This window comes from Callorhinus ursinus, unplaced genomic scaffold (assembly GCF_003265705.2).
Source record: "Callorhinus ursinus isolate GAN/ISIS: 27379988/994484 unplaced genomic scaffold, GSC_fseal_2.0 scaffold22, whole genome shotgun sequence".
Taxonomy (NCBI): Eukaryota; Metazoa; Chordata; class Mammalia; order Carnivora; family Otariidae; genus Callorhinus; species Callorhinus ursinus.
In genome coordinates this window covers 219,947-243,405 of record NW_027397084.1, presented here as the reverse complement: position 1 = coordinate 243,405, position 23,459 = coordinate 219,947, and the positions used below count along the sequence as shown (strand labels likewise).

Below are 23,459 nucleotides of genomic sequence, written 5' to 3'. Positions count from 1 at the left end.
GGTGGCAGGATTGAAAGGGGGTCCCCAAGAACTGTTACAGGGACCAGCTCTCTGAATATGGAACCATGTCAAATAAGGTAGGGTAAAGTTAAGACTCAGGTAACTAAAGAACCTGGAGTTTGGCAGCACTACCGCAACACCCAATTTCCAGGGGCACCATCACATCATAGCATCTGTGACTAGCGCCCTCTAGATGTGTGCAGTACCTGTTCTGCATGGCCATGCACAGAGGCCCTGAATCTGGGACGTGTCCTCAGGGCTTGGTTGTGCTGGGAAGGTCTTGAGCCTCTCTCATACAGACTGATCAGGCTGTGTAATCTCAAGCTGACACTAACTATGAATGATAGGGTAATTTCTTCACAATCCTAGACTAGGACGTTCACTGTTACTTTCCTCTTTCTCCTTAGAAAGAACAAAAGTGCAAATGCCCAAAGAGTTCATCAGCCAATGACTAATTTTTCCAAGTCACTGGTCTACCTTCACAGAGTCATCAGAATGTTACAGCTAGAGCAGACATTAAGAGAATAGATTAACTTCTTGATTTTAGTCCGTTACCACCAACAATTCCCCATCTCTCCCTTAGCCCTCTCCTCTGCCAACACCAACTTCTAACAAAGTAGAAAAAGAGAAGACTTGGTTGGGTCTTGACAGCTGTCTTCAAATATGTAAGAAGAGGCAATTCTGATTTGCATTTCCCTGATGATCAGTGATGTTGAGCATCTTTCCATGTGTCTGTTGGCCATGTGTATGTATTCTTTGGAAAAATGTCTATTCATGTCTTGTGCCCATTTATTAATTGGATTTTTTTTTTTTGGATACTGAGTTTTATAAGTTCTTTATAAATTTTGGATACTAACCCTTTATCAGATATGTCATTTGCAAATATCTTCTCCCATTCTGTAGGTTGCCTTTTAGTTTTGTTGATTGCTTCCTTTGCCGTGCTAAAGCTTTTTATTTTGACGTAGTCCCAATGGTTTATTTTCCCTTGCCTCAGCTGACATATCTAGAAAGAAGTTGCTATGGCTGATGTCAAGGTCACTGCTTGTGTCTCCTCTAGGATGTTTATGGTTTTAGGTCTCACATTTATATCTTTAATTCATTTTGAATTTATGTTTGTGTATGGTGAAAGAAAGTGGTCCAGTTTCATACTTTTGCATTTTACTGTCCAGTTTTCCCAATAGCGTTTGTTGGAGAGAGTCTTTTTTCCCAATGGATATTCTTTCCTGCTTTGTCCAAGATTAATTGACCATGTAAGTATGGGTTCATTTCTGGATTTTCTATTCTGTTCCATTGATGTATGTGTCTATTTTTGTGCCAGTACTGTACTGTCTTGATCATTACAGCTTTATAATATAAGTTGAAGTCCGGAATTGTGATGCCTCCAGCTTTGTTTTTCTTTTTCAAGGTTGCTTTGGCTATTCAGGGTCTTTGGTCATTCCATACAAATTTTAGGATTATTTGTTCTAGCTCTGTGAAAAATGCTGTTGGTATTTGGATAGGGATTGCATTAAAGGTATAGATTACTTTGGGTAGTATAGACATTTTAACAATATTTGTTTTCCAATCCATGAGCATGGAATGTCTTTCCATTTCTTTGTGTTGTTTTCACTTATCAGGGAAATGCAAATCAAAACTACAATGAGAGATCACCTCACACCTGTAAGAATGGCTAAAATAAACAACATTAAGAAATAACAGGTGTTGGTGAGGATGTAGAGAAAGGGGAACTCTCTGTTGGTGGGAATGCAAACTGGTGCAGCCACTGGGGAAAACAGTATGCAGGTTCCTCAGAAAATAAAAAATAGAACTTCCCTATGATCCAGCAATTGCACTACTAAGTATTTATCCAAAGAGTACAAAAATACTAATTCAAAAGGATACATGCACCTTGATGTTTATAGAAGCATTATCTGCAATAGCCAAAGTATGGAAGCAGCCCAAGTGTTCATCCACTGATGAATAAAGAAGATGTGGTATGTATGTGTCTATCTATGGAATATTACTTAGCCATAAAAAAGAATGAAATCTTGCCATTTGCCACACACAGGTAGAGTCAGAGAGTATAATGCTAAGTAAAATAAGTCAGTCAGAGAAAGATACAAACCATATGATTTCATTCATATGTGGAATTTAAGAAACAAAACAAATGAGCAAAGGGAAAAAACAGAGAGAGGCAAACCAAGAAAGAGACTCTTAACTATTAGAGAACAAACTGATAGTTACTAGAGGAGAGGGGTTGGGGGATGGGTTAAATAGGTGCTGGGCAATAAGGAGGGCACTTATGATGAGCACTGGGTGATGTATGGAAGTGCTGAATCACCATACTGTACACCTGAAACTAATATGACACTATGTTAACTAACTGGAATTTAAATAAAAACTTAAAAAGAAAAGGCACAATTCTGAAAAATTGGTGAAGTTGCAAGAAGGTAGATTTTATCCTGATGAAAGAAGCTTTCTAACAGCTGTTGACAATGAAATGGGCTGTCCAATAACTGAAAATGTTAATACAAAGAGGGTGAACTCTCATTTAGGATGTGGTAGAAGGGCAACCAGCTTTGGGGAACACCCATCCACTAACTCAAACTTCCTCAAGCAACCAACTCCTATTTATGCCTGAATTCTCACTTTTAGCATTATCTCCTTCAAGGGAGAGTGTCCCCCTACTCACTTCTCAGGCTGAGCCAACGGCTCCTTCTCTAGGTACCCCAATGCCTGGGTATGCTATTTTAATTGCCTTTACCATGCCATATCAGAATTCTCTATTTGCATGTCTGTATCAAGCCCCAAAACTGATAATTTCAGGGGCCCATGCTTATTCATTTTGTATTCTTAATACCTAGTTGCAGCATCTGATACACACAGGGGCCCCATATATGTGTACAGAGTTTAATAATAATAACAACAACAACAGTAGCTAAAATGTATTGAGCACTAACCGTGTGCCTGGCACTATTCAAAGCATATTACATATTTTAACTCATTCAGTTCTCACAGCAACTCTATGAAATTGGTATTGTTATTTTCCTCAATTAATTGAGGTTGGGTAACTTGCCCAAGACTGCCAACCAAAACAAGCATGATTTCTAAAGTTCCTTTTAGCTCTGAAATTATATTTTTCTTATTTCTGGTGCTTCAGGGATAAATGGCTCTTTCTGCCTATTTTTCTCCCTTAATTGGACTCCACCTTTTGGATGAAGAACTCCCAAGTATATGAACACAGAGAAGTGCTGCCCACATATCTTCTTTCTGCTTCCTGGGTTTACCTTGGGGAGAAGGCAGCTGCAATTTGTCTGTGATCACTTGTGTTAGTACTGAGCCAGTATCTTTGTAACTACAGAACTGGGAGATCCCACTGCAGCTCTTAGTAGAACAGATGGCAAAACGGTGGAAGGGAACAAAGTCCCCCCCATGACAGCTCCGACAGCGGCAGGCCAAATCTTGGAGAAAGCAGGCACATTCAAGGTGCAGGGCTATCTGCTGTGCCTTGGGCCACAGCTCCCAAGCAGCTTCCCGTAATAGTGGCACTCCAAATTCTAGCATCTCTGTTTGAGGTAGATATAATTCCTCTTGCAGACTGAGAGGAGAGTCAGCATCTGAAATATAGGAAATCTAAGTGAGAGTCTCCCTTAAATGCTATCAGTAGCAAACTCCCAATCACATGCTGCTAGTTTATAAGAAAATTTTATTTACAATTCCTCTGTATAAAGTATATTATACCAATCTGAGAGTGACATTGACCATATCTTGTACAAAGTACCAGAGAGAAGAAATCGTCAGTGGTAAAGAAGTACGCTGAATAGATTTCTTAGATGCTCCTCCTAAATTGAGCTTTTTTACTACAAATTACTATAAACATCAAATCATCAGAAATGCTCTGTTCAGGGACACCAGGGTGGCTCAGCTGGTTAAGCGTCTGCCTTTGGCTCAGGTCATGATCTCAGGGTCCTGGGATGAAGCCCCACATGGGCAGGCATCAGGTTCTCTACTCAGCGGGGAGTCTGCTTCTCCCTCTGCCTGCCTGCCCCTCCCACTGCTCGTGTTCTCTCTCTCTCTCTCAAATAAATAAAATCATTTAAAAAAAGAAAGAAATGCTCTGTTCAAACATAAGGCCCAAACATATTTCAAAGTCAAAGGGAAATTATTTGTGGAATATATGTGCTTTGGGTAGTCTATGCCACAATTTAATTATTTGGAGAATTTGAGATTGCAAGCTATTGAATGTATATCTTGCTTCGCTCATGTCTGTTTTAATTCCAGATGTGTTTATCTTCCTTGAAAATTTCTAAAATTAGGAACAGTTTACCCTTTTTTTCTTATTATTTATTATCTAGAAACCAATAAAGGATTATGGTAATATTTTCTGAACCAAAAATCAAGATACAGATACTTAACACATAGAGTTAACAAGGAGCTAAAATTCTTGGAATTAAAACAATTCTGAAAAATACAGGTTATTCGTTCACTATAATCCTGGCTCCTTTGTGATTAAAATAATCACTTCCCCCCATTTCTTAGCCATAGTTTTAGGGAACTGAGGCCCACGATAAAGGATATTGATGTTCTTTCTGAACACAGATATCCCTACCCAAGGCTCTCTGTTCAGGTAAGAACAAGGAAGCAGCTCTTCCTCACCTGACTTTTTCTTCTTCTGCTCTTTGGTTTGTTCAATAATCTTGATTGAGGAAGGCACTAATATTGACTTGGCAGGAAGCTCTTGACTCTTGCTGAACCAGCAGAGCACATGTATATCCACAAGAGCCCTCAGCACGTGAAGTAGCTTGTTTTTATTCCAGCCAGGCAGGAGGTGCTGCAGGAGATCTATGTGGAAGGAGTGACCAATGACTGCAGCACACTTAATCAGCAACTGCTCCTCTGGGCTCAATTGATCCAACTGGTTTATTGCTACTTCTGGAAAACAAAACAAAACAAGAGAAGTGAACAAGCTTTCTACAAACATAAAATACATTGTGTTGATAATCTGTTCACTTAAAAAAAAAAGGTCTTGTGGGGCGCCTGAGTGGCTCAGCCAGTTGAGCTTCCGACTCTTGATTTCAGCTCACGTCATGCTCTCAGGTTGTGGCACTGAGCCCTGTGTCAGCATCCCTGCTCAGCAGGGAATCTGCTTAAGAGTCTCTCTCTCTCCCTCTGCCCCTCCCACCCCCTTCTCTCTCTCAAATAAATAATACATCTTTAAAAAAAAAAAAGGCTTGCTTTTGGTCCTCCCCTTCTCCACTCACCCTAACCTCTTAAGACAGCCTTATCTCTAAGTCCTTGTTTGTCCTTATTCCCCATTCATTGTTCAGCCACCACCACCAACAACCAGGTTTTCACCACACCAATGAAACTGTTCTCCCCATGGTCACCAAAACCTTCTTCATTTCTAAAAAGAACATCCCCTATCTGATTATGCCTGCTCAATTCTGATGGCTTCTCCATTCTTTATCTCATTAGTCATTATAAACTTACTTTGCCCTCTTCTTATTCAACTCCTGTTATGTGTATAACACTGTCTCTTCACTAGCATCATAGATTTTCTTAAATCTCAGCCACATTATCTCCCTTGCTTACTGCCTCCTCTAGCATAGGAATATGCACAAAGAGAAACTCAGGACCTAATTTTTATCAAATAACTAGAAAACTTCTCGTCATTAGTCAGCCCCAGAGTACAAGGGGCTCACTTAAATAAAACATTACTCAAGTAGCATCACAAATCTCTTAAAGGCTCTTTGGGCAGTGCCAGAACTTATTTCTAGAAGGCATGTTTCTTTTTTAGAAGAAAATGGAGCTAGCGTGATAATGAAAGACCTATATTCAATCAATCACCAAATCACTAAGCGCAATGACATCTGTAATTGGTTTGCTTGAAGTTTTCAAGGGACTTGCCTTTTAATAATGGTGGAAGAAGCACAGTATCCAAGTTTACATCATCCTTGACTGTGCAGATATAAAGTTCCTGGTCTTCTTCAGAGCCAGCAGGAAGAATACCATACATTGTAGATTTCATCGCACTGGCTGTAGGGAAAAAAGACTATGACTGAGAAAAACACCATGCTCAGTGACTGTAGTTTTAAAGGCACAAAATTACAAGAATTTAGTCAAGGAATTAACAGGATGAAGATAAACAGAGCGTATGTTTTAAAGTGGCTTACCCCACCCATCCTGCCTGCTCTCTAATTTTCTCTTAGAAACTAATGACAGGGGCGCCTGGGTGGCTCAGTTGGTTAAGCCACTGCCTTCGGCTCAGGTCATGATCCTGGAGTCCTGGGATCGAGTCCCGCATCGGGCTCCCTGCTCAGTGGGGAGTCTGCTTCTCTCTCTGACCCTCTTCCCTCTCGTGCTCTCCATCTCTCATTCTCTCTCTCAAATAAATAAAATCTTAAAAAAAAAAAAAAGGGAAATGTTTAAAAAAAAAAAAAAGAAACTAATGACATTTTTCTCTACCATATGGTATCCAACCTTTACACTCTTCCTGTTTACTTTCCAGTAGCCCTCTCTTCTATTACATCACAGCCCTCGGATGCCTTTCCAGATTTACACAAACTTCTACCCCTTCCTCTTCTCCCACCCTCCTCCCTTCTCCCACCCCGTATACAAATCATAAAGTCATCCTCATCAGTAATTAATATGCAATTCTTTATTGAACTCTTATGTTTATAAATCCTCTTTTCCTATCCCTACCTCCTGGGCTGCTCAAAAAGGAACTATAAGAGATTGACTGGCTCGATTAAGTTCTCTGAGGCAGGCCAGGAAGGCTTCCTCTTGCTTATAATGTTAGTATGGAATGGGAACATGCTTCATAAGGGTCAGGTAATGCCATATCAAAGGATGAACGCCAGCAGCCAGATGACGGTAGAACGCTGGAAGCTAAGCTTACCTGAGAGTGTCTCCCACTTGCTATTCTTTTCCTCCTTTTGGAGGTCGTGAAAGAGCAATACATCTTTGGAGAGAAGGTCCTGGCATAAGACCTCACAGTAGAGGGGGTTTCCAAAGCACCTGTGGAGAAGGTAGCTGTAGAGAGGTAAGTAGGGGATTGCTGACTAAGATGCCCACTTGAAGAGAGCCAAGTACAGGGATATTTCATACTGAGGAATATTTCTTCTTTTGTTAAAGTCAGCTTTTGATGATATATACTAACAGAGGTAAGCAGCAACACAGAAATATACAAAAAAAAAATTCTGATTGGTTTGAAATTTATTTTAGTAGTAACTTTTCTAACTATTTTGTTTTTATTGCTGTTAAAAAGAACAAACGTCCCCTTACAAAGAGCCCTAGAAAGTGGCCTGATCACATATAAACTGACACCAGAAGCAAGCCATCCAAGTCCTGTCTTGTGAAAACCTGATGATAGACTAGGGAGGTAGCCCTTTACTGGTTTACTAGGGGACTGTCTATCCTTGAATCTGGTCTTGGGCCTCATCATGGTTACTAAGGCCATTCTCTCCCCCAACATGGGTAAGTGAGACCTGAACCTTCTCACTTATATTATGGCACTGGCTCTGCCCTTAAAGAAGTGCTCAGCTAGTCCTAGCCACTCACATCTGCAGCTCTTGGGGGATGCTCACCACCCCCAGTTCCCAACATGCCATTCTCAACAGTGAGGTCGTTGCTAACTTCAAAATGGGCACAAGGACAGCCTGAGGGCTCTGCAGGAAGTGCTGGGCACAGCCACACAGGGTGAAGGTAGAGGTCAATGTCATCACCATGATGATGGGCACAGTGGAGAGTAATGTTTCCAAAAACTCCCAGGAAGCTGCATCCATATATTGGGCTTCATCAATGAGGAAAATCAGTGGTGTTTCCCTCAGTGCCTGAAAATAACAGCAAACAGTGACAACCTTTGATTAGAAATGAAGTAACCTGATTTTCAAATGTACCATGAATTTCCCAACAGCAATTTAAATAAAATGTCAACACAGGCTGGGATTTTCTGAGTAAAATGCGTCCTAAGTCCAGGTAATATTTTATTTTATAAATATAAAATATAGCCACTATTTCTAATTTCTAAAGGAATGTACTGAGATTCTTTGGACAAGAAAATACTCTAACTGAAAAATGAAATGAACATCAAAATATTCTCCAAATCAAACTTGAAGCTTTCAAACATTTCATTTTGGCAAAGGCTTCAAACTGTGTGGAAATTCATAATACTTTATATCAGTAACTTCCAAACCAGGCTGCACATCAGAATTACCTGAGTGCTTGTTAAAACTACCAATTACCAGGCCCCATTCATGTAAACTTTTAAAAAATATACTCATTTTTAGCCACATTCCCCACTCCCCTGTTGCAGCCGTTAACCATTCTAAGGTGTTTACTGTAATCCTTTTGTTTGTATTGTGTTCTTATGAAAGGTGCATCATTGTTTTGTTAAGTAAACTTTTTATGTAAATGCTACTGTATAGATCTCCTTGTTTCTCTTTTTATTCAGGATTATTTTTAAGACCACTCTGTGTTGCAATGTTTTCATCTATTCCCTTACTTCTAGACTTCTGCATTATGCTGCATAGCGCTCATCCATGAGTTCATGCCATTGTGTCCCTCTCCTCCACAAACACTGCCATGAACAGACTCTCTGAGACATAGGTCCAAGAGTGGAATTGCTAGGTCTAGAAGATGCATGTTATTAAAATTTGACTAGTTACTTCTAGATTGCTTTCCAGAATGACTACATCACTTTCTGCTCGCAGATATTTTTGACTCTGTAATCTGGGTTAAGGCTTGAGTGTATTTGTAATAAATAGGAGGTAAAACAGCTATCTGCTTGCATTTAGAAACCACTGTTTTAAATTAAGAACCAAGGACCAGGGAAGAGCAAAGACCTTTTCTTGTATTCTGTGCAATAGGATTGATTCAAGGTTAAAGATAGATACAAACAATGAAGATATCACAGATAGGCAGGCCTAAGTCAAGGTGTGCTATGGATAGATTAAAATAAGCACAAACCATCTCCACATATTAAGAGTTAATGGTATGTAGCAAAAATACCCACCTCCTGAAGCACTTGAAAAAAACATGCCTTAACCTTCTTTTGTCTGGTCAGGTCATCCATGTGCGAAACTTTGAAGGACAAGGGAAACTAACCAGAAAAATTATTCATATATTAGCATTCACAATGATGATCTAATAAAAATACACAGGTTCTCCAAAGGGAGTAGACAATGATTCTATTTTGAGTGAGAATGGGTTTCTTCTATAGGACTGGGCATAGGATCACAAATGCCAATCCAACATCAATATAGAGTTCAGAGAGTAAGATGGAAAGTCAACTGGAGGTTAGAGAGAAAGAGAGAGAGCTCCTTTTCATACCCAGACTCCAGCAAACCCTTAAAGGGTCATGACTAAGAAAGTGACAGGTTGGACTTAGCAATGTCACTTTAGACAGCTCCAGTACCCCAGTTTTTCCAAGTATGTCAGAATGAATGAGTGCATGAAACTTGTTAGAAAGAATTGCAACGGGCATCTCCTAACATTGTGCTAGGCCACGGCACGTGAGTTACCATGGACCGGAGAGTCAAAGTGAGGCCATTCCTCCAGCACTTTGGCAAGGGCCAGAGCCCCAGGCAAGGCCTGTCTTAAAACAGGGCTGTGCTGAGGACTGCAGAGATTTTACTTTTCTCTATTTTCCATTATATACAATGCCCTGCAGGCTTGGTAGATTAGGAGAAGTGATGGAGGAAGAATAAATGGAATTGTGAACCAGGGAATTCTTAGTCTGCTCACTCTTGGGTACCACGTAAACCCTAGACCACTGGAAGCTTTTAAGATTCAGATGCTGGTTCAAGTGACAAACTCCATGGCATGGCTAGGGTTAAAGAACAAAACATTACAACGGACTTGAGAACACATGGATAAAATTGCTGGGGATGCTCAACTGGTCAGCATCACCTTGACAGATTTAACATTCACATTTACACTATGATCTCTTATATACCACCTCCTTTAAAATGTATGCACTAATCACATAAAGTACTACAATCATCATTTCACAGGAGAAAAAATGTAGTCTCAGGCAAAGTGATTTGTGCCGCAACATTCAATTAGCAAGTATTGGAGTCAGTCCTAGAATCTACTTTCCACAACAAAGAGAAAGCCTGGGTTTTGGTGTCAAAGGGATTTCAAATCTGAACCTTGCCATTGCTAACTATATGTTCTTAGGCTATACAAATATGGCCTAAGGGCATTAGATTAGAAAACAATCCTGGGTCCAACTATCCACCAAAAATAACATTAGTAATCCAATTCAGAAAGCCATGGCCTTCATTACCTTCACAAAGAAGAGGTCATTAAAAAGGCAGTGAAGAGGTTCCTCCACCATCCCACAGAGCTGTTTGTGTAGGCACTCTTGCCGGTAATAGGCTGGACATGCATCAATCTCAAAGAAGATGGCCATTAGAGTCTGGATGGCATAGAAGCACTGCTTGAAATCTGCTTCCTTCAGCTTCAATGGTAACACCCTGTGAATGTTAATATGGTCACTGGGAGTCCCTTGACCCACAGAGAGGTTACTCACTCCACTAGCCCAAGGATGCTGAATCTAATGATACAACAGTCTTACCAACAAGGGAAAGGAGCCTCCAGAGAAGTAGACACTGAGCCAGAAAGCAGGAATCTTTACCTGTGTCCTTCCTTTTGGGCTAGGAAGTTTATTTCAGCCAACAACTGACTTTTTCCATAGCCTTTTCCACCTTCATACAAAACTGCTTGTCCCTTCTTCTGGTGCAAACATTTCTGCTGTGCCATTTGGAAGGCTTCTAGTTCTTTCTCCCGGTCTGTAGAGAGACAGGGAGCACCTAATACTCCTGTGTTTTTAGTAGACACTCTATTTTGCAAAGGTAACTCTCAGAATGGTTTTTTCCCCTAGAATCCTGGGCAGAATCCCATTCTTTGATGAAGCTTCACATCTCTTTGCATAAAATCAGTTCTGGACTATACAGAAATGTGTGCTGGGCTTGGGAGTTTGCTCTGGAGCCTAAGTAATAACATTAAGAATAATTAGGGACCACATAGACATGGGAGCTACTATATCTTCTAAGCTTTTTGTAACATAACATTTTAGTTATATTACATATATATACATTACAACAATTTAGTCTTCAAAGTTGGTCACTGCTATGTAAAGATAATAGACTAATAGATACAAATGAAGATAAATATAAAGATAGGGAATATATAGTGTGTGTGGTAACAGTCTTGGTGCCCTCTTTATGGTCTCATGATGAGGAATTTTCCTCTAGAGATGATCCACAACAAGCTGAGCAGACCTCAACAGCTAAACTCTGACTTACAAAGATTCTTACTAAATGTTGGTACTTCTCAGGCAAAGTGAGAAGACCCTATCTGAAGTGTAAACATTCAATATGGAAAAGAAATGGCAAGGCCTCAGGGGCGCCTGGGTGGCTCAGTTGGTTAAGCGACTGCCTTCGGCTCAGGTCATGATCCCGGAGTCCTGGGATTGAGGCCCGCATCGGGCTTCCGGCTCGTCAGGGAGCCTGCTTCTCCCTCTGACCCTCTCCCTTCTCATGCTGTTTCTCTCTCCCTCTCAAATAAATAAAAACAAAACAAAACAAAAGAAATGGCAAGGCCTCTTCAAAATTAACATAAATTCAGTAAGAAGGTTGCTCTCTATTCTTCTAATATAATGCTTAGAAGCACTTAGTCTTGCATTTTTTAAAAACCACATATAACCATCTACAGCTGGAAAAAATATGATTTAAGGTAGAAAAGAAAACTCACCTAACAAAGGGTGATTTTTATTTCTCTCTCTGGCCAAATGTCTCTTCCCAAACATTCTGGGAAAAAGGACAAAGGGAAATGTGTCTATTAACAAATTGGGATAGATAGAATGTATATCTCTAAATAGCTAGAAGACAAACTGTCTCATCAGCAAGTACTTTCAGATAATTGAAAAGGTCCAGAGTTCTATGTAAAAGAGTTGTAAAAAATTAAAAATCTTTGGGAGGAGGAAGGGGAGAAATATTGATTGTTCTAGGCTCAGAGAAGTAAGTAAATTGTGAGGTACACAAAGAAAAAAAGAACACCCAGATTCGTGACCTATTGCATTCTCTTCCTGTTGGATAGCAAGAAGTTCACTGAGGAACTAGCTAAGAGCTAAACAGAAAAGCTAAAGATCTCAGACACTAAGCCCTCCTCTTAGGTCTCTTATTCCAGCAGGCCAGGACTAGAAGCATCTTTCTTTCTAGTTTCATACACTCAAACACTGATGATTCCTATACCCTGATTCTGTAAAAGAGATGGGAATAAACTATTAATGACACTCACATACATCTCCTATGGCCAAGGTATTCATACATCTTCCCTGGGTTGGAAATATTTTTCATCCTCTTCTCTGGGAGTTTCTTGAAGTTGTAAGCAGGTAGCATGGATCTTAGATATGTTACCTCATCGCAGGACACCAAACCTGGATAAGCAGTTATCATTTGGGCCACCAGGCTCACCTTTGGGCCAATAACTGTGTCAGAGAGACAGTAAAGAAAAGGATGGAGAATTTCTGAACCACCTGCTCCACTTTTACCCCCTAAGTCACAGAGCTAATAGTCCAATGTCCTATTCTACCTGTATATTCGTGTCTCGCTACTGCCCCAATCACGCCACAGAATACTGGTCCGTTGGTGATACTGATGGAAACAAGCCTGGGGATCAGAAAAGCAACAGTGGGTAAATACAGTCAGAAGCCTCCAAGTCAGGCACTAGAGCTGTGACTCCTCAGATCCAGATGTCTAGTTTTAGAGCTCAGAATAGAAAAGGCCAGAGACTGCTGTCTGTCTACATCACACGATGTGTATAAAGTCACAAAGGAACAAAATAGTCCCCGTACTCATGGAGTTTTAGTTGGGGAGGTATTATCAGTAGAGAGACTAAATAAAAACACCTTATATCTGTTAGTTTATATATGTTTTCTGAAGTACTTTCAAATTGATTACTCCATCTGATCCTTTGAGGGATAATTAACAACAAATATGTGAGGTATGTAGGGCAAATATTTTAACCCCATTTGACAAAATAAAAAACAAAAACCCATAACTGAAGGAGCTAATTAACTTTCCCAGAGTTACACAGCAGAAATCAACAGAAGAGTCAGAATGAGAATCCAGGTCTCCTGACCCCTAGCCCAGTGTTATTTCCACTATACCATGCTGCCTGAGATAAAACCCCAAAATGAAAAGTAGACCAACAGTTATCAATACAGGGTTAATGGAACAATTAATGCTAGAAATGTGTGCTGGGCTTGGGGGTTTGCTCTGGAGCCTAGGTAAGTCAGAGTAAAGGAATTAGAGGGTCAGGCTGTTGACGGAAGCCTTCCTGAAACGAATTAGCCTTTGGAATACATTTTAAAAATGAGTAATATTTTTTCATTCATTCATTCGTGTATAGGTTCATTCATCTAACAAGCACTGAGAAATACGTACAGTACCAAGTACTGGGCTAGGTGTTTAAAATATCTTGCTCTGGAGAAGTTCAGTTTTGGGCAGCAGGAAGGTGGTAGAAATTGAGGGAGGTGAAGAGACATATTTATAAGTTAGCAAGACAAATACTACATATTAGAGATCAGTATAGCAAATTAACAGAGCAAACAGAATGGATATATTAACTCATACTAGAGAGTTAGAAAAAGCACTCAGAAAGGAGAGGGTGTATGATTGGACTTTGTAAGTTGAAGTCCTGTGAAAGCAGGGCAACAGCATCCCTTTCAGTGGGAAAAGGCAGAGACTCTGAAAAGCCTGCTGTGTTTGTGCGAAACTAAGCAGTTCAAGATGGCTACAGCACAGACAGTGTGTCCAGTAGGGACAAGTGAAGGGAGATGTGGTCCTACCTAGGCCAGGGATGGGAAAGCACTAGAAATATGAATTATTTAAAAAGGGGCATATACTGTTCCAGGTGAAGCAAAGGGTCAAAGGTAGCAAGTTTATACATAACAGGGAATAATCAGACTTCTTGATGTGAAAATTTACTTGATGTGAAAATTTCATGTGACGGATAAGGTATGTGGATGGAGAAAGAGGGTACAACGAGGCATAAATTAGTTTCAAGTTAAATCTACAAATAAACCATTTTCAGTTGTTTACAGAGAGCACCAAAAGTGGCAACAATGCTAACACTATTGTATCTTTGCCATCAAAATTCTCCTGCCTTCTTCTAAGGCCAGGATTGCGGACTTTTACTTGGGCCCATTGCTCAGGGTGACTAAGAGACACCCAAGACCTAAACCACGCAGTTGGTTCTGCTGCCACACCAAGAATAAGACTAATTATCTTCGGATGTTTCACCATGCTTCCTTTGTCTAAAATGCCATCTCTCACTTTCCCCAATTGTTCAACTCCAGCGGTGGTCCCTTCCTATCCTGGTAATTGCCCTACAACTTCTCTTCCCACACCTCCCCTCCCTGTAGACAGGCAGCCTTTGTTCTACATTCCCACGACATACAGATATATTATTTGTATTATATTAATTTACACATTTGCTTGTTCCTTTGCGGTGTTCTTAAATCTTGTTATGAGTATTCAGTTCCTCCCTCTTTCACCCCATTAGATGGAAACTTATCTTCATTTTCCCTGGGTATCTATTACATAATTCTGTGCCTAATGATTCCTTAATAGAGTTTATTTTCTGACTTCCCTTAGCATGTTCTCTCCCCTTTAGGCAGATTCTGGACACTCTCAACCCCAGCTACTTGTTACTGCCTCCTACCCAGCCTGAAGAGCCCCCGGGGCCTGAGAAGCTCCTCTCTGCCCCACTTTCCTCCTCACTTGGTCTCAGCAAGATTCTCCCAGCAGAAGCTGAAGATGCTGAAGGAGCTCTCCAGGGCATGTGCACACTCATCTGGCTTCTTATCCCCGGGAAGGCCAAAAACACAGAGGAACATGCAGCCCTGGGACAGATGACAAAGAAGGAAAAGAGAAGTTTACCTGGGGAAAGAATACGCTTGCCTCAACTGGACCAACTCCCCTGAATGAAGCCAGAGCTTTTACCCACTGGTTTTCTGTTAGGAATGTTGAGTTCTACAAGATTCATGAAATGGACACTCTGGGCCACATCAACATGGAGATTAAAAAAAAAAAGAAGAAATAAAATCTTGATTTAACTAACTCTTCAAAGAACTGAAATTTAAAACACAAGAAAAACTGATGTTAAGAACTTTTCAAAAATTCCATTTCTAGTATATGCCTTGAGCTATCTACTCACATTTTTATTCACCTACAATGTCATGTATTATGATACTGCTCTTTTTCAAGCTCCTCAATTATCAGAATTATCTGATTACACTCACTTTACTAATAGAACCAGAAAAATATGCTTTTGCTCTGACAAAGATTTTTCAACAAGAATTGAATGAAAAAGGACATGGAGATAATCTTCAGTTACCCTGAAAATGAAATTAACTAGAACATCCCATTCCTTAACAATTATTAGTTGAACCTTTGATGTCCTATAGCTTGTCACAAAATAAACAGCAGGGAATTTGACTAACACAGGTGTTATGTGGGGAACAAGACGATTATTCCTCACTCATCTTTAATGCTGATGGGTCAAGTTTCCTTGTACTTACTTTCTCAAACATAAAGATCCGGCTTAGCTGGCCACCCCCTTTCTCTATGACTGTAGAGATGTACAGGGCAGCCTCCTGGATAAGATGACACAAATGCAACATCCATGCTGTCTTGTGAAACTCTAGGCTGACCAAAACCATAGTCACAGTACGGAATTCAGATATATACTCCATAGGCTGCCCTTCATCAATCTACAAAGACACAGTGAGTTATCTTGCCTGTCTCTTCAACTCTCAGTATCATGTTTAAGCATTTGAATTCTATATTCCATGGTGAGTATGAGAAAATAACTTACAGATGTCAGACAAAAAACTTAAAATTCAGGTTTGAGAAGTATAGATGTACAAACCAGTACACTTGGAATTAAAACTATTTGACTTTAAACCTAATTCACTGATGAGATTTGCCACACTTTTATGTTTTCTCTTTGAGTTAATTTGGTATGTCCATTCTGCTAGTCATTATATCATTACTAAGGGATTCATACAGATTCATATATACACAATCAACACATATTTACCAAGCATATACTCTCTACCCTGTTTACAATGTACTAGCTTCTTGAGGGACAAACTGAAAAACAAATATGTCTTCCACTTGCTAGAACTGAGAAATCTGAAGTTAAGACATGTCATCACAGGAACTGGTAAAGATGGGGAAACCTGTCAGCATTACAACGGAGAGCAGGAGATGAACTGGATCAGTATGAAAAGGTCATCACATATAAATGTACACCTGTCAACATAAACACACACACACAGTCTACACGATGACTCAAGAACTAGGAAATAACCTTCTTCAAGAGGTTTTTCATAATATGCTTCCGCAGGGTTTGTTCAAGTGCAGAGTCTGGATCCAACTCCAGGGCGGTTCTTAGAGTATCTGAGAAAAGGAAAAAAACAAAATGTCTCCAGCCATGTGGAAAATTTATCTTTGAAATTTTGGGCTTGGGGAGAAAGGACCAAGTAACTTACCAGCACTTGTCCGGTAATGTGGCAGGTAATCAAGGCACTTGTCAAAATGCTCATCAAAATCAAATGGGTCAGTGATCCGCATATCTCTTAACTACAGAAAGGAAACTGCTCAACTGGGCGCCCACCCACCGACTGGATTACTGTTGGTCCCTTAACAGAGGGGCTGAGGATGCCATTTCCCTTGTTGATCAGTGTATCTTTCCAGCCTTATTTTTCTGCCTCATCTAACTTCCTGGGAGGATATCCCCCACCTCCCTCCAAAATAGAGTTCTAATGGTTGTTGGTTTGGTCAAGCCGTATGTGACCAGCACCAGAGCACTGCCCTGTGTAGTAGAAAGGCCTTTTCAGGACGTGCAATGGATGGGACCAGCCTCCTACCTTCACAGCTTCATCCTCCCTCATGATTTCCACTTCAAACATATACTGCTCACAGAGCTTCCAGCAGTTCCAGGACAAGACAATCTCATTTGCCTGAGCCAAACGCTGAGCTACCTGGACATCATCCACATCCCGTCCAATCACCAAGAGGTACTGTCGCTGCTCATCTCCAACAATAACTTGGGAAATCCGACCTGCAGATAGACCTATCCAGAAAAAAGGAGACCAGCGGTGAATAGCCAAACTCAATTAGAAAACTATACACATTGCTCTATGTATCATGCCAGTCTTGTTATTGCAAAAATATTAGGTAAGCTTACCTTCAAAAATATTACTTTGCCTCAGATTTCCTTCTGTCTTAAGCATATCCAGAGACATTCAAACAAGCCTGGGTTGTATGGAGGAAGAGGCAAGAGATCCTAGGCCTCTAAGATTCCTCTCTTTAAATTGTTCTTCCAGGGGCACCTGGGTGGCTCAGTTGGTTAAGCGACTGCCTTTGGCTCAGGTCATGATCCTGGAGTCCCGGGATCGAGTCCCACATCGGGCTCCCCGCTCGGCGGGGGGGGGTCTGCTTCTCCCTGTGACCCTCTTCCCTCTCGTGCTGTCTCTCATTCTCTCTCTCTCAAATAAATAAATAAAATCTTAAAAAAAAAATCCTCATTTAAAAAAAAATTGTTCTTCTAATAAACAGCTAGGTCGTGATGGCAGAGACCGAATGGTTATGCTCAGAAACTGTTGCTACGGTGACCATACCACCTCCTCAACATATAATCAAGGCTAAGTGATTTTACCAGATAAAATACCAACCAGTATTTTACCAGACTTGGGCTTTGCCATACACTTTTATTCTATCTCCTGTTTTTCTTACCCTGAGGCATTTCTCACTGCTAATATGGCTAAAAAACCGGTTTGCTTGCCAGAGGAAAAAGAACTATATCCAAGTTAAGCCTGCCTTTAGCTAAGTTACCCAATCTAAGCTAAAAACAAAGGGAAATTGGTTTTAAAAGAATCGCAGAGATATATGCTTTTGGCCAAGATGGATTAACAGGTGGTGAATTTACCATAATTCCTAAAACAATGAAGAAACTAGAAAAAACACACAAAGTAACAGTTTTCAAGATATTGGACATCAGGTAATAAAGGACAATGATACCTGAGAGATAGGAAACAAACAAGGTGAACCCTCTGATACCCTAGTTTACTGCATGGAAGAGTTTCTAGGACTTCTCAGGGAGGGGAAGCCCAGATATAGCCCAGAGGACTCCTCAAGTTGAGGAAGCAGAGCTAAGATCTGAGGAGGCCAAGGTGGCTAGAGTTCACAGGGCACTGTGACTACTGGAGAGAACTGTACAGAGAGAGAATTCCAGAGATTTGTACCAGGTCCCCTACAAGTCTTTAGCTGAGTACTGAGTACTAACAAGTACATCAATGTGAGGAAACTACCTGAAACCAGGGAAAGAGCCACCTGAAGAGATTAGAAGGAACAACCCCCAGTATCACGCAGGGCTGGCAATAGTTCCTGTTTCCACCAGCCAGAGTGTCAAACTTAATAAGTCACAGGACATTAGGTACAGTACTCAGAAGGGGTTTACCTCAGGAATGGGGGAAAACCAGCCCTGGACTAAACACTGCTCTAGTCCCACCCAACAAAGTTTAAAAGCAAAACCTGAAAAAAAATCAAGCTAACCACATCCCAGAAGTATGCTCAAGAATATTTATAGAAGTATAAAAAAAACCCAGCATCAAACAAGGTTAAATTCACAATGTCTGGAACCCACCCAAAATAACCAGGAATGCAAAGAAAAAGGAAAATATGATCCACAATGAGGAGAAAAATCAATCAATCAAGCCCAACCCAGAATAACACAGATGATAGAATTAGTAAATAAGAAAACATTATAAGTTATAACTATATTCAGGAACCTAGAAAAATGACTGAATAAGTAGAGACACTGCAAAAGAAAAGGTCTGTACAGTTGAAAACACAGCAATAGAAACTATCCAAAATGAAAACAGGAAGAAAAAAAGAAACAATGAACACAATATCAACGACCTGTAGGACAATTTCAAGCAGCCTAATATGTGTGTAATTGGACAGAGGAGGAGGAAGAGAGAAAAAATTATTTGGAAAAATAACAGCAGAACATTTTCTAAATTTGATAAAGCCCCAAACCCTATAGATCCAGAACCTCAATGAGCTGCAAGTACAAGAAAAGTGAAAAAAAAACTATATTGAGGGACATCATAATCAGATTACCCAAAACCAGTGATAAAGAAAAAAACCATAAGTGCAGCTAGGGTGGGGGGGGCAGCAGAAGGAAGACATTATATACAAAGATAAAGATGAAAGCAGATTTTTTTTTAAAGATTTATTTATTTATTTGAGAGAGTGAGAGAGAGTACATGAGAGGGGGGAGGGTCAGGGGGAGAAGCAGGCCCCCCGCTGAGCAGGGAGCCCGATGTGGGACTCGATCCTGGGACTCCAGGATCATGACCTGAGCCGAAGGTAGTCACTTAACCAACTGAGCCACCCAGGCGCCCCTGAAAGCAGATTTCTTGTTGGAAATGCTGCAAGCTAGAAGTCCTGGAAACTCTTCCATGCAGTAAGCTAGGGTATCAGAGGGTTCACCTTGTTTGTTTCCTATCTCTCAGGTATCACTGTCCTTTATTACCTGATGTCCAGTATCTTGAAAATTGTTACTTTGTGTGTTTTTTCTAGTTTCTTCATTGTTCTGGGAATTATGGTAAATTATGGTAAATTCACCACCTGTTAATCCATCTACTGTACCTAATGTCCTGTGACTTTAGTTGCTTAGAAAACAACTTTAACGTAAGAGAGAAAATCCCCCATCAACCTAGAATTCCATACCCAGTGAAAATATCTTTCAAAAAACAGAGGTGAAATAAAGATTTTTTCAGACATACAAGAACTGAACTAACACATATCTAGCAAACCCACACTATGAGAAATGTTAAAAGAAGTTCTTCAAACAGACAGTAATAAGTGTTAACAAGGACATGGACAAATTGGAACTCTCACACATTGCTGGGGAGAATGCAAAATGGTATAACCACTTTGGGAAAAAGACAAGCGATTCCATAAAAAGTTAGACATATATCTACCATATGATCTAGACTTTTCACTTCTAGGTATTTACCCAAGAGAAATAAACACATGTCTCTTTGAAGAATTATACATAGATGTTCACAGTAGCTTTATTTGTAATAGCCAAAAATTGACAACCCAACTGTCCATCAAAAAGTGAATGGATACACGTTCTGCATGGAGCACTGGGTGTTATGCACAAACAATGAATCATGGAACACTACATCACAAACTAATGATGTAATGTATGGTGATTAACATAACAATAAAAACATTTAAAGAACTTCCTAAAAAAAAAAGTGAATGGATAAACAAATTGTGCTACATCCATATAAAAGAATACTACTTAGCAATAAAAAGGAGTGAACTATTGACACATGCTACAACATTCTTTAAAAATGCAAAATAATCTCTAATAACAGAAAGGAAATCAGAGATTTCTTGAGGATAGGGAGGGGAATGGTAGGAGGGGGGGTTATAAAAGGGTACAAGGAAACTTTAGTGAGTGATGGGTATGTATATTATCTTAATTGTGGTGATGGTTTCAAAAGTATACAAATATGTACAGTATCAATTATGAATTATCCATCAATAAAACAAAAAGCAAAACAAAAAAATGCTAGGACAGAAGAGATGCCATGTAATTCAGAATATAATTCTTCAGGCTGCTCCTCAAAATATAAATGAATAGGTAGAGTCAACTTTTGCCCTTCATTCAGAAACCTCCTGATGTTTCTGGACTTCTGTGAAGGAGTTTTGTATATAGAGCTTCCCCTCTAATCCTGACTCTGTCATTGATGCAATTTTTTGCCTCTGCGTGCAGCTTTTAAATCTTTATTGTATTGTATTACATTTTTGATTATGTAATACAATAACATAGTTCAAAAATCAGGCTATATAAAGAATATACATAAAAATTCTTGATTCTGATTTCCAGGGAAGATGGTACAGTAAGAGGATCCTAAAATCCCCTTGTCCCAGACACAACTAGATAACACTTGGATCAGAGCAAACAACCCAAAAAAGACCCAAAGATTGGCCAAACTCCAAGCCTAAATGTAGAGAAGAGGCCACATCGAAGAGGGCAGGAATGGTGAGGACTCAGTGGGAATCTAAACCCCGTGGGTGTGACTGCTGGAGGGTGGGAGCCATGGACAAGAAGAGGGGCAAGAAGCACACTGGGGAGCCTACAAGGAGAAGAGAAATCCCTATAGCATTTGGCTTTGAAAATCACAGGGGCTGAATTTCATTAGTGCTTATTACCAGTGGGACTTAAAGCCTGGAACTCTAAAAAACAGTGGGCTTGGCTCTGAGAGAGTTTAGCTAGTGACAGGAAGCTGAGCCCCTGCCCTTAAAAAGACAGCACAGAAAATAGCGTGCAGAGATACAGCTTGGAAGCCAAAGTTTGAAAGGCACCTGTGGCTTATAGGAAGGAGAGCCAGTTACTAATCTCAGAGTTCACTGAGGGACTTCTCCAGGAACAAAGGAGCTGACAGGTGCCATTTTCCTTCCTTGCCCCTCATCATAAACATACAGCTGCTACCTGTGGGAACGAGTGCAGTGCCGGCACTTGCTCCCTAACTTGCTTATACTGTGCCCTGCCCCCTCCAGCCAGAACTGCCTCAGTCCTGGTGCTGTGGATCCCCTCCCCCATAAGGCCCAAGCAATCCTTGCCAACACTGTATCTCCTGACCTCCCATAGAGGATGCACACACTTTGTTAAAATTACACACCCCTGCCCTTGCATGCTGTCCAGAGTGCCCAGCTCCTTCGGCCTCTGCAGCAGCTACACATGCCCTGTGGAGGAGGACCAGTGCCACTAGGTTAAAAGTACACATCCTGCCCACTACTTTCAAGAGCAAGAAATGTAGCTGACTTTCCTAAACACACAGGAACAGACAGAGAGAGTTAGGCAGAATGAGGGGACAGAAGAATGTATCACAAATAAAAAAACAGGACAAAACCACAGCAAGAGACCTAAGTAAAATGGAGATAAGTAACATGGCTGATAGCAAATTTAAGAGGACAGAAGAGATGCCATATAATTCAGAATATAATTCTTCAGGCTGCTCCTCAAAATATAAATGAATAGGTAGAGTCAACTTTTGCCCTTCATTCAGGGCAATTTTAAAGCAAGCAAATTAAAGACAGCAAATTTAAAGTAATGATCATAAAGATATTTACTCAAGAAAAGAGTGGAGGACATCAGTGAGACCTTTAACAGAGAGATAGAAAACATAAAAAAGAACCAGAGATGAAAAACACAATAAATGAAATTAAAAATAAACTTGATAGAATCAACAGCAGGGGGAAGAAGGAGTGGAACAAATTAATGAACTATAAGACAGAGTAATGGAAAGTAATCAAGCTAAACAAATAAGAGAAGAAAGAATTATGCAAACTGAGAATAGACTTAAGGGAACTCAGTGATGCCTTCAGGTGTAATAACATTCACATTATAGGGGTTCCAGAAGGAGAGAGAGAAAAGGGAGGAAAATTTATTTGAAGAAACAACAGCTGAAAACTTCCCTAATCTGGGAAACACATATCCAGATCCAGGAGGCCAAGAGATCCTCCAACAAAATTAACCAAAGGAGGTCTACACTAAGACACATAGTAATCAAAATGGCAAAAAAGAGTGATAAAATTTTTTTTAAAGATTTATTTATTTAAGAGAGATTTTTGGGGGGAGGGGCAGAGGGAGAGAGAAACTTAAGCAGACTTTGCATGCAGCACAGAGCCCTACATGGGGCTCAATCTCATGACCCTGAGATCATGAACTGAGCCAAAACCAAGAGTTGGACGCCCAACCAACTATGCCACCCAGGCACCCCCAAGAAAAAAATGTTTAAAGCAGCAAGAGAAAAGACAATTACATATAAGAGAAACCCCATACGGCTATCAGCGGTTTTTAGCAGAAACTTTGCAAGCCAGAAGAGAATGGTATGATATATTCAAAGTGCTGAAAGGGAAAAATCTACAGCCAAGAATACCCTATCCAGCAAGGCTATCATTCAGAATAGGAGAGATAAGAAGTTTCTCAAACAAAAACTAAAGGAGTTCATGACCAATTAAGTGAGCCTTACAAGAAATACTAAGTGGACTCTTTGCGTGGAAAGGAAAGACCATAAGTGAGTGTATGATAAGGAGGAAACACAAAAGCAGTAAAAGTAAGTATTTCTGTAAAAAAGTCAAAGGATTCACACACAAAAAAAGGATGAAAATATGACACCATACACCTAAAACGTGGAAGGAAGAGGAGTAAAGAATGGGTTCAAACTTAAGTGACCATCAACTTAATATAGACTGCTATATGCAGAAGATGTTATGTACAAACCTAATGGTAACCGTAAATCAAAAACCACTAATAGATATGCAAAGAATAAAGAGAAAGGAATCCAAGTATATCACCAAGGAAAACCAGCAAACCAT

At 40.2% G+C, this 23,459-nt stretch overlaps 2 protein-coding genes across 4 annotated transcripts in view; one reads left to right on the top strand and one right to left on the bottom strand.

Moving 5' to 3' along the window:
* TREML1 (triggering receptor expressed on myeloid cells like 1) overlaps window positions 1–14,813 on the top strand; it is an 86,934-nt gene extending 72,121 nt beyond the window's left edge. Inside the window, exon 10 of the mRNA XM_073904951.1 lies at window positions 14,662–14,813. Within this exon, the coding sequence (XP_073761052.1) occupies window positions 14,662–14,718 (57 nt within the window). The 3' untranslated portion in view covers window positions 14,719–14,813. The remainder of the gene's footprint in view (window positions 1–14,661) is intronic.
* The window catches only part of LOC112837833 (adenylate cyclase type 10-like), a 54,494-nt gene that overhangs the window by 21,541 nt on the left and 9,494 nt on the right, over window positions 1–23,459 (bottom strand). For all 3 annotated transcript variants that reach the window (XM_073904944.1, XM_073904945.1, XM_073904946.1), the window contains exons 5-20: window positions 16,922–17,127; window positions 16,544–16,634; window positions 16,363–16,451; window positions 15,569–15,760; window positions 14,769–14,890; window positions 12,577–12,653; window positions 12,283–12,472; window positions 11,737–11,792; window positions 10,619–10,772; window positions 10,268–10,457; window positions 8,993–9,079; window positions 7,540–7,811; window positions 6,878–7,011; window positions 5,887–6,015; window positions 4,636–4,911; window positions 3,267–3,596 (exon numbers count right to left, since the gene is read on the bottom strand). In XM_073904944.1, coding sequence (XP_073761045.1) covers window positions 3,267–3,596; window positions 4,636–4,911; window positions 5,887–6,015; window positions 6,878–7,011; window positions 7,540–7,811; window positions 8,993–9,079; window positions 10,268–10,457; window positions 10,619–10,772; window positions 11,737–11,792; window positions 12,283–12,472; window positions 12,577–12,653; window positions 14,769–14,890; window positions 15,569–15,760; window positions 16,363–16,451; window positions 16,544–16,634; window positions 16,922–17,127 — 2,595 coding nt within the window. The remainder of the gene's footprint in view (window positions 1–3,266; window positions 3,597–4,635; window positions 4,912–5,886; window positions 6,016–6,877; window positions 7,012–7,539; window positions 7,812–8,992; window positions 9,080–10,267; window positions 10,458–10,618; window positions 10,773–11,736; window positions 11,793–12,282; window positions 12,473–12,576; window positions 12,654–14,768; window positions 14,891–15,568; window positions 15,761–16,362; window positions 16,452–16,543; window positions 16,635–16,921; window positions 17,128–23,459) is intronic.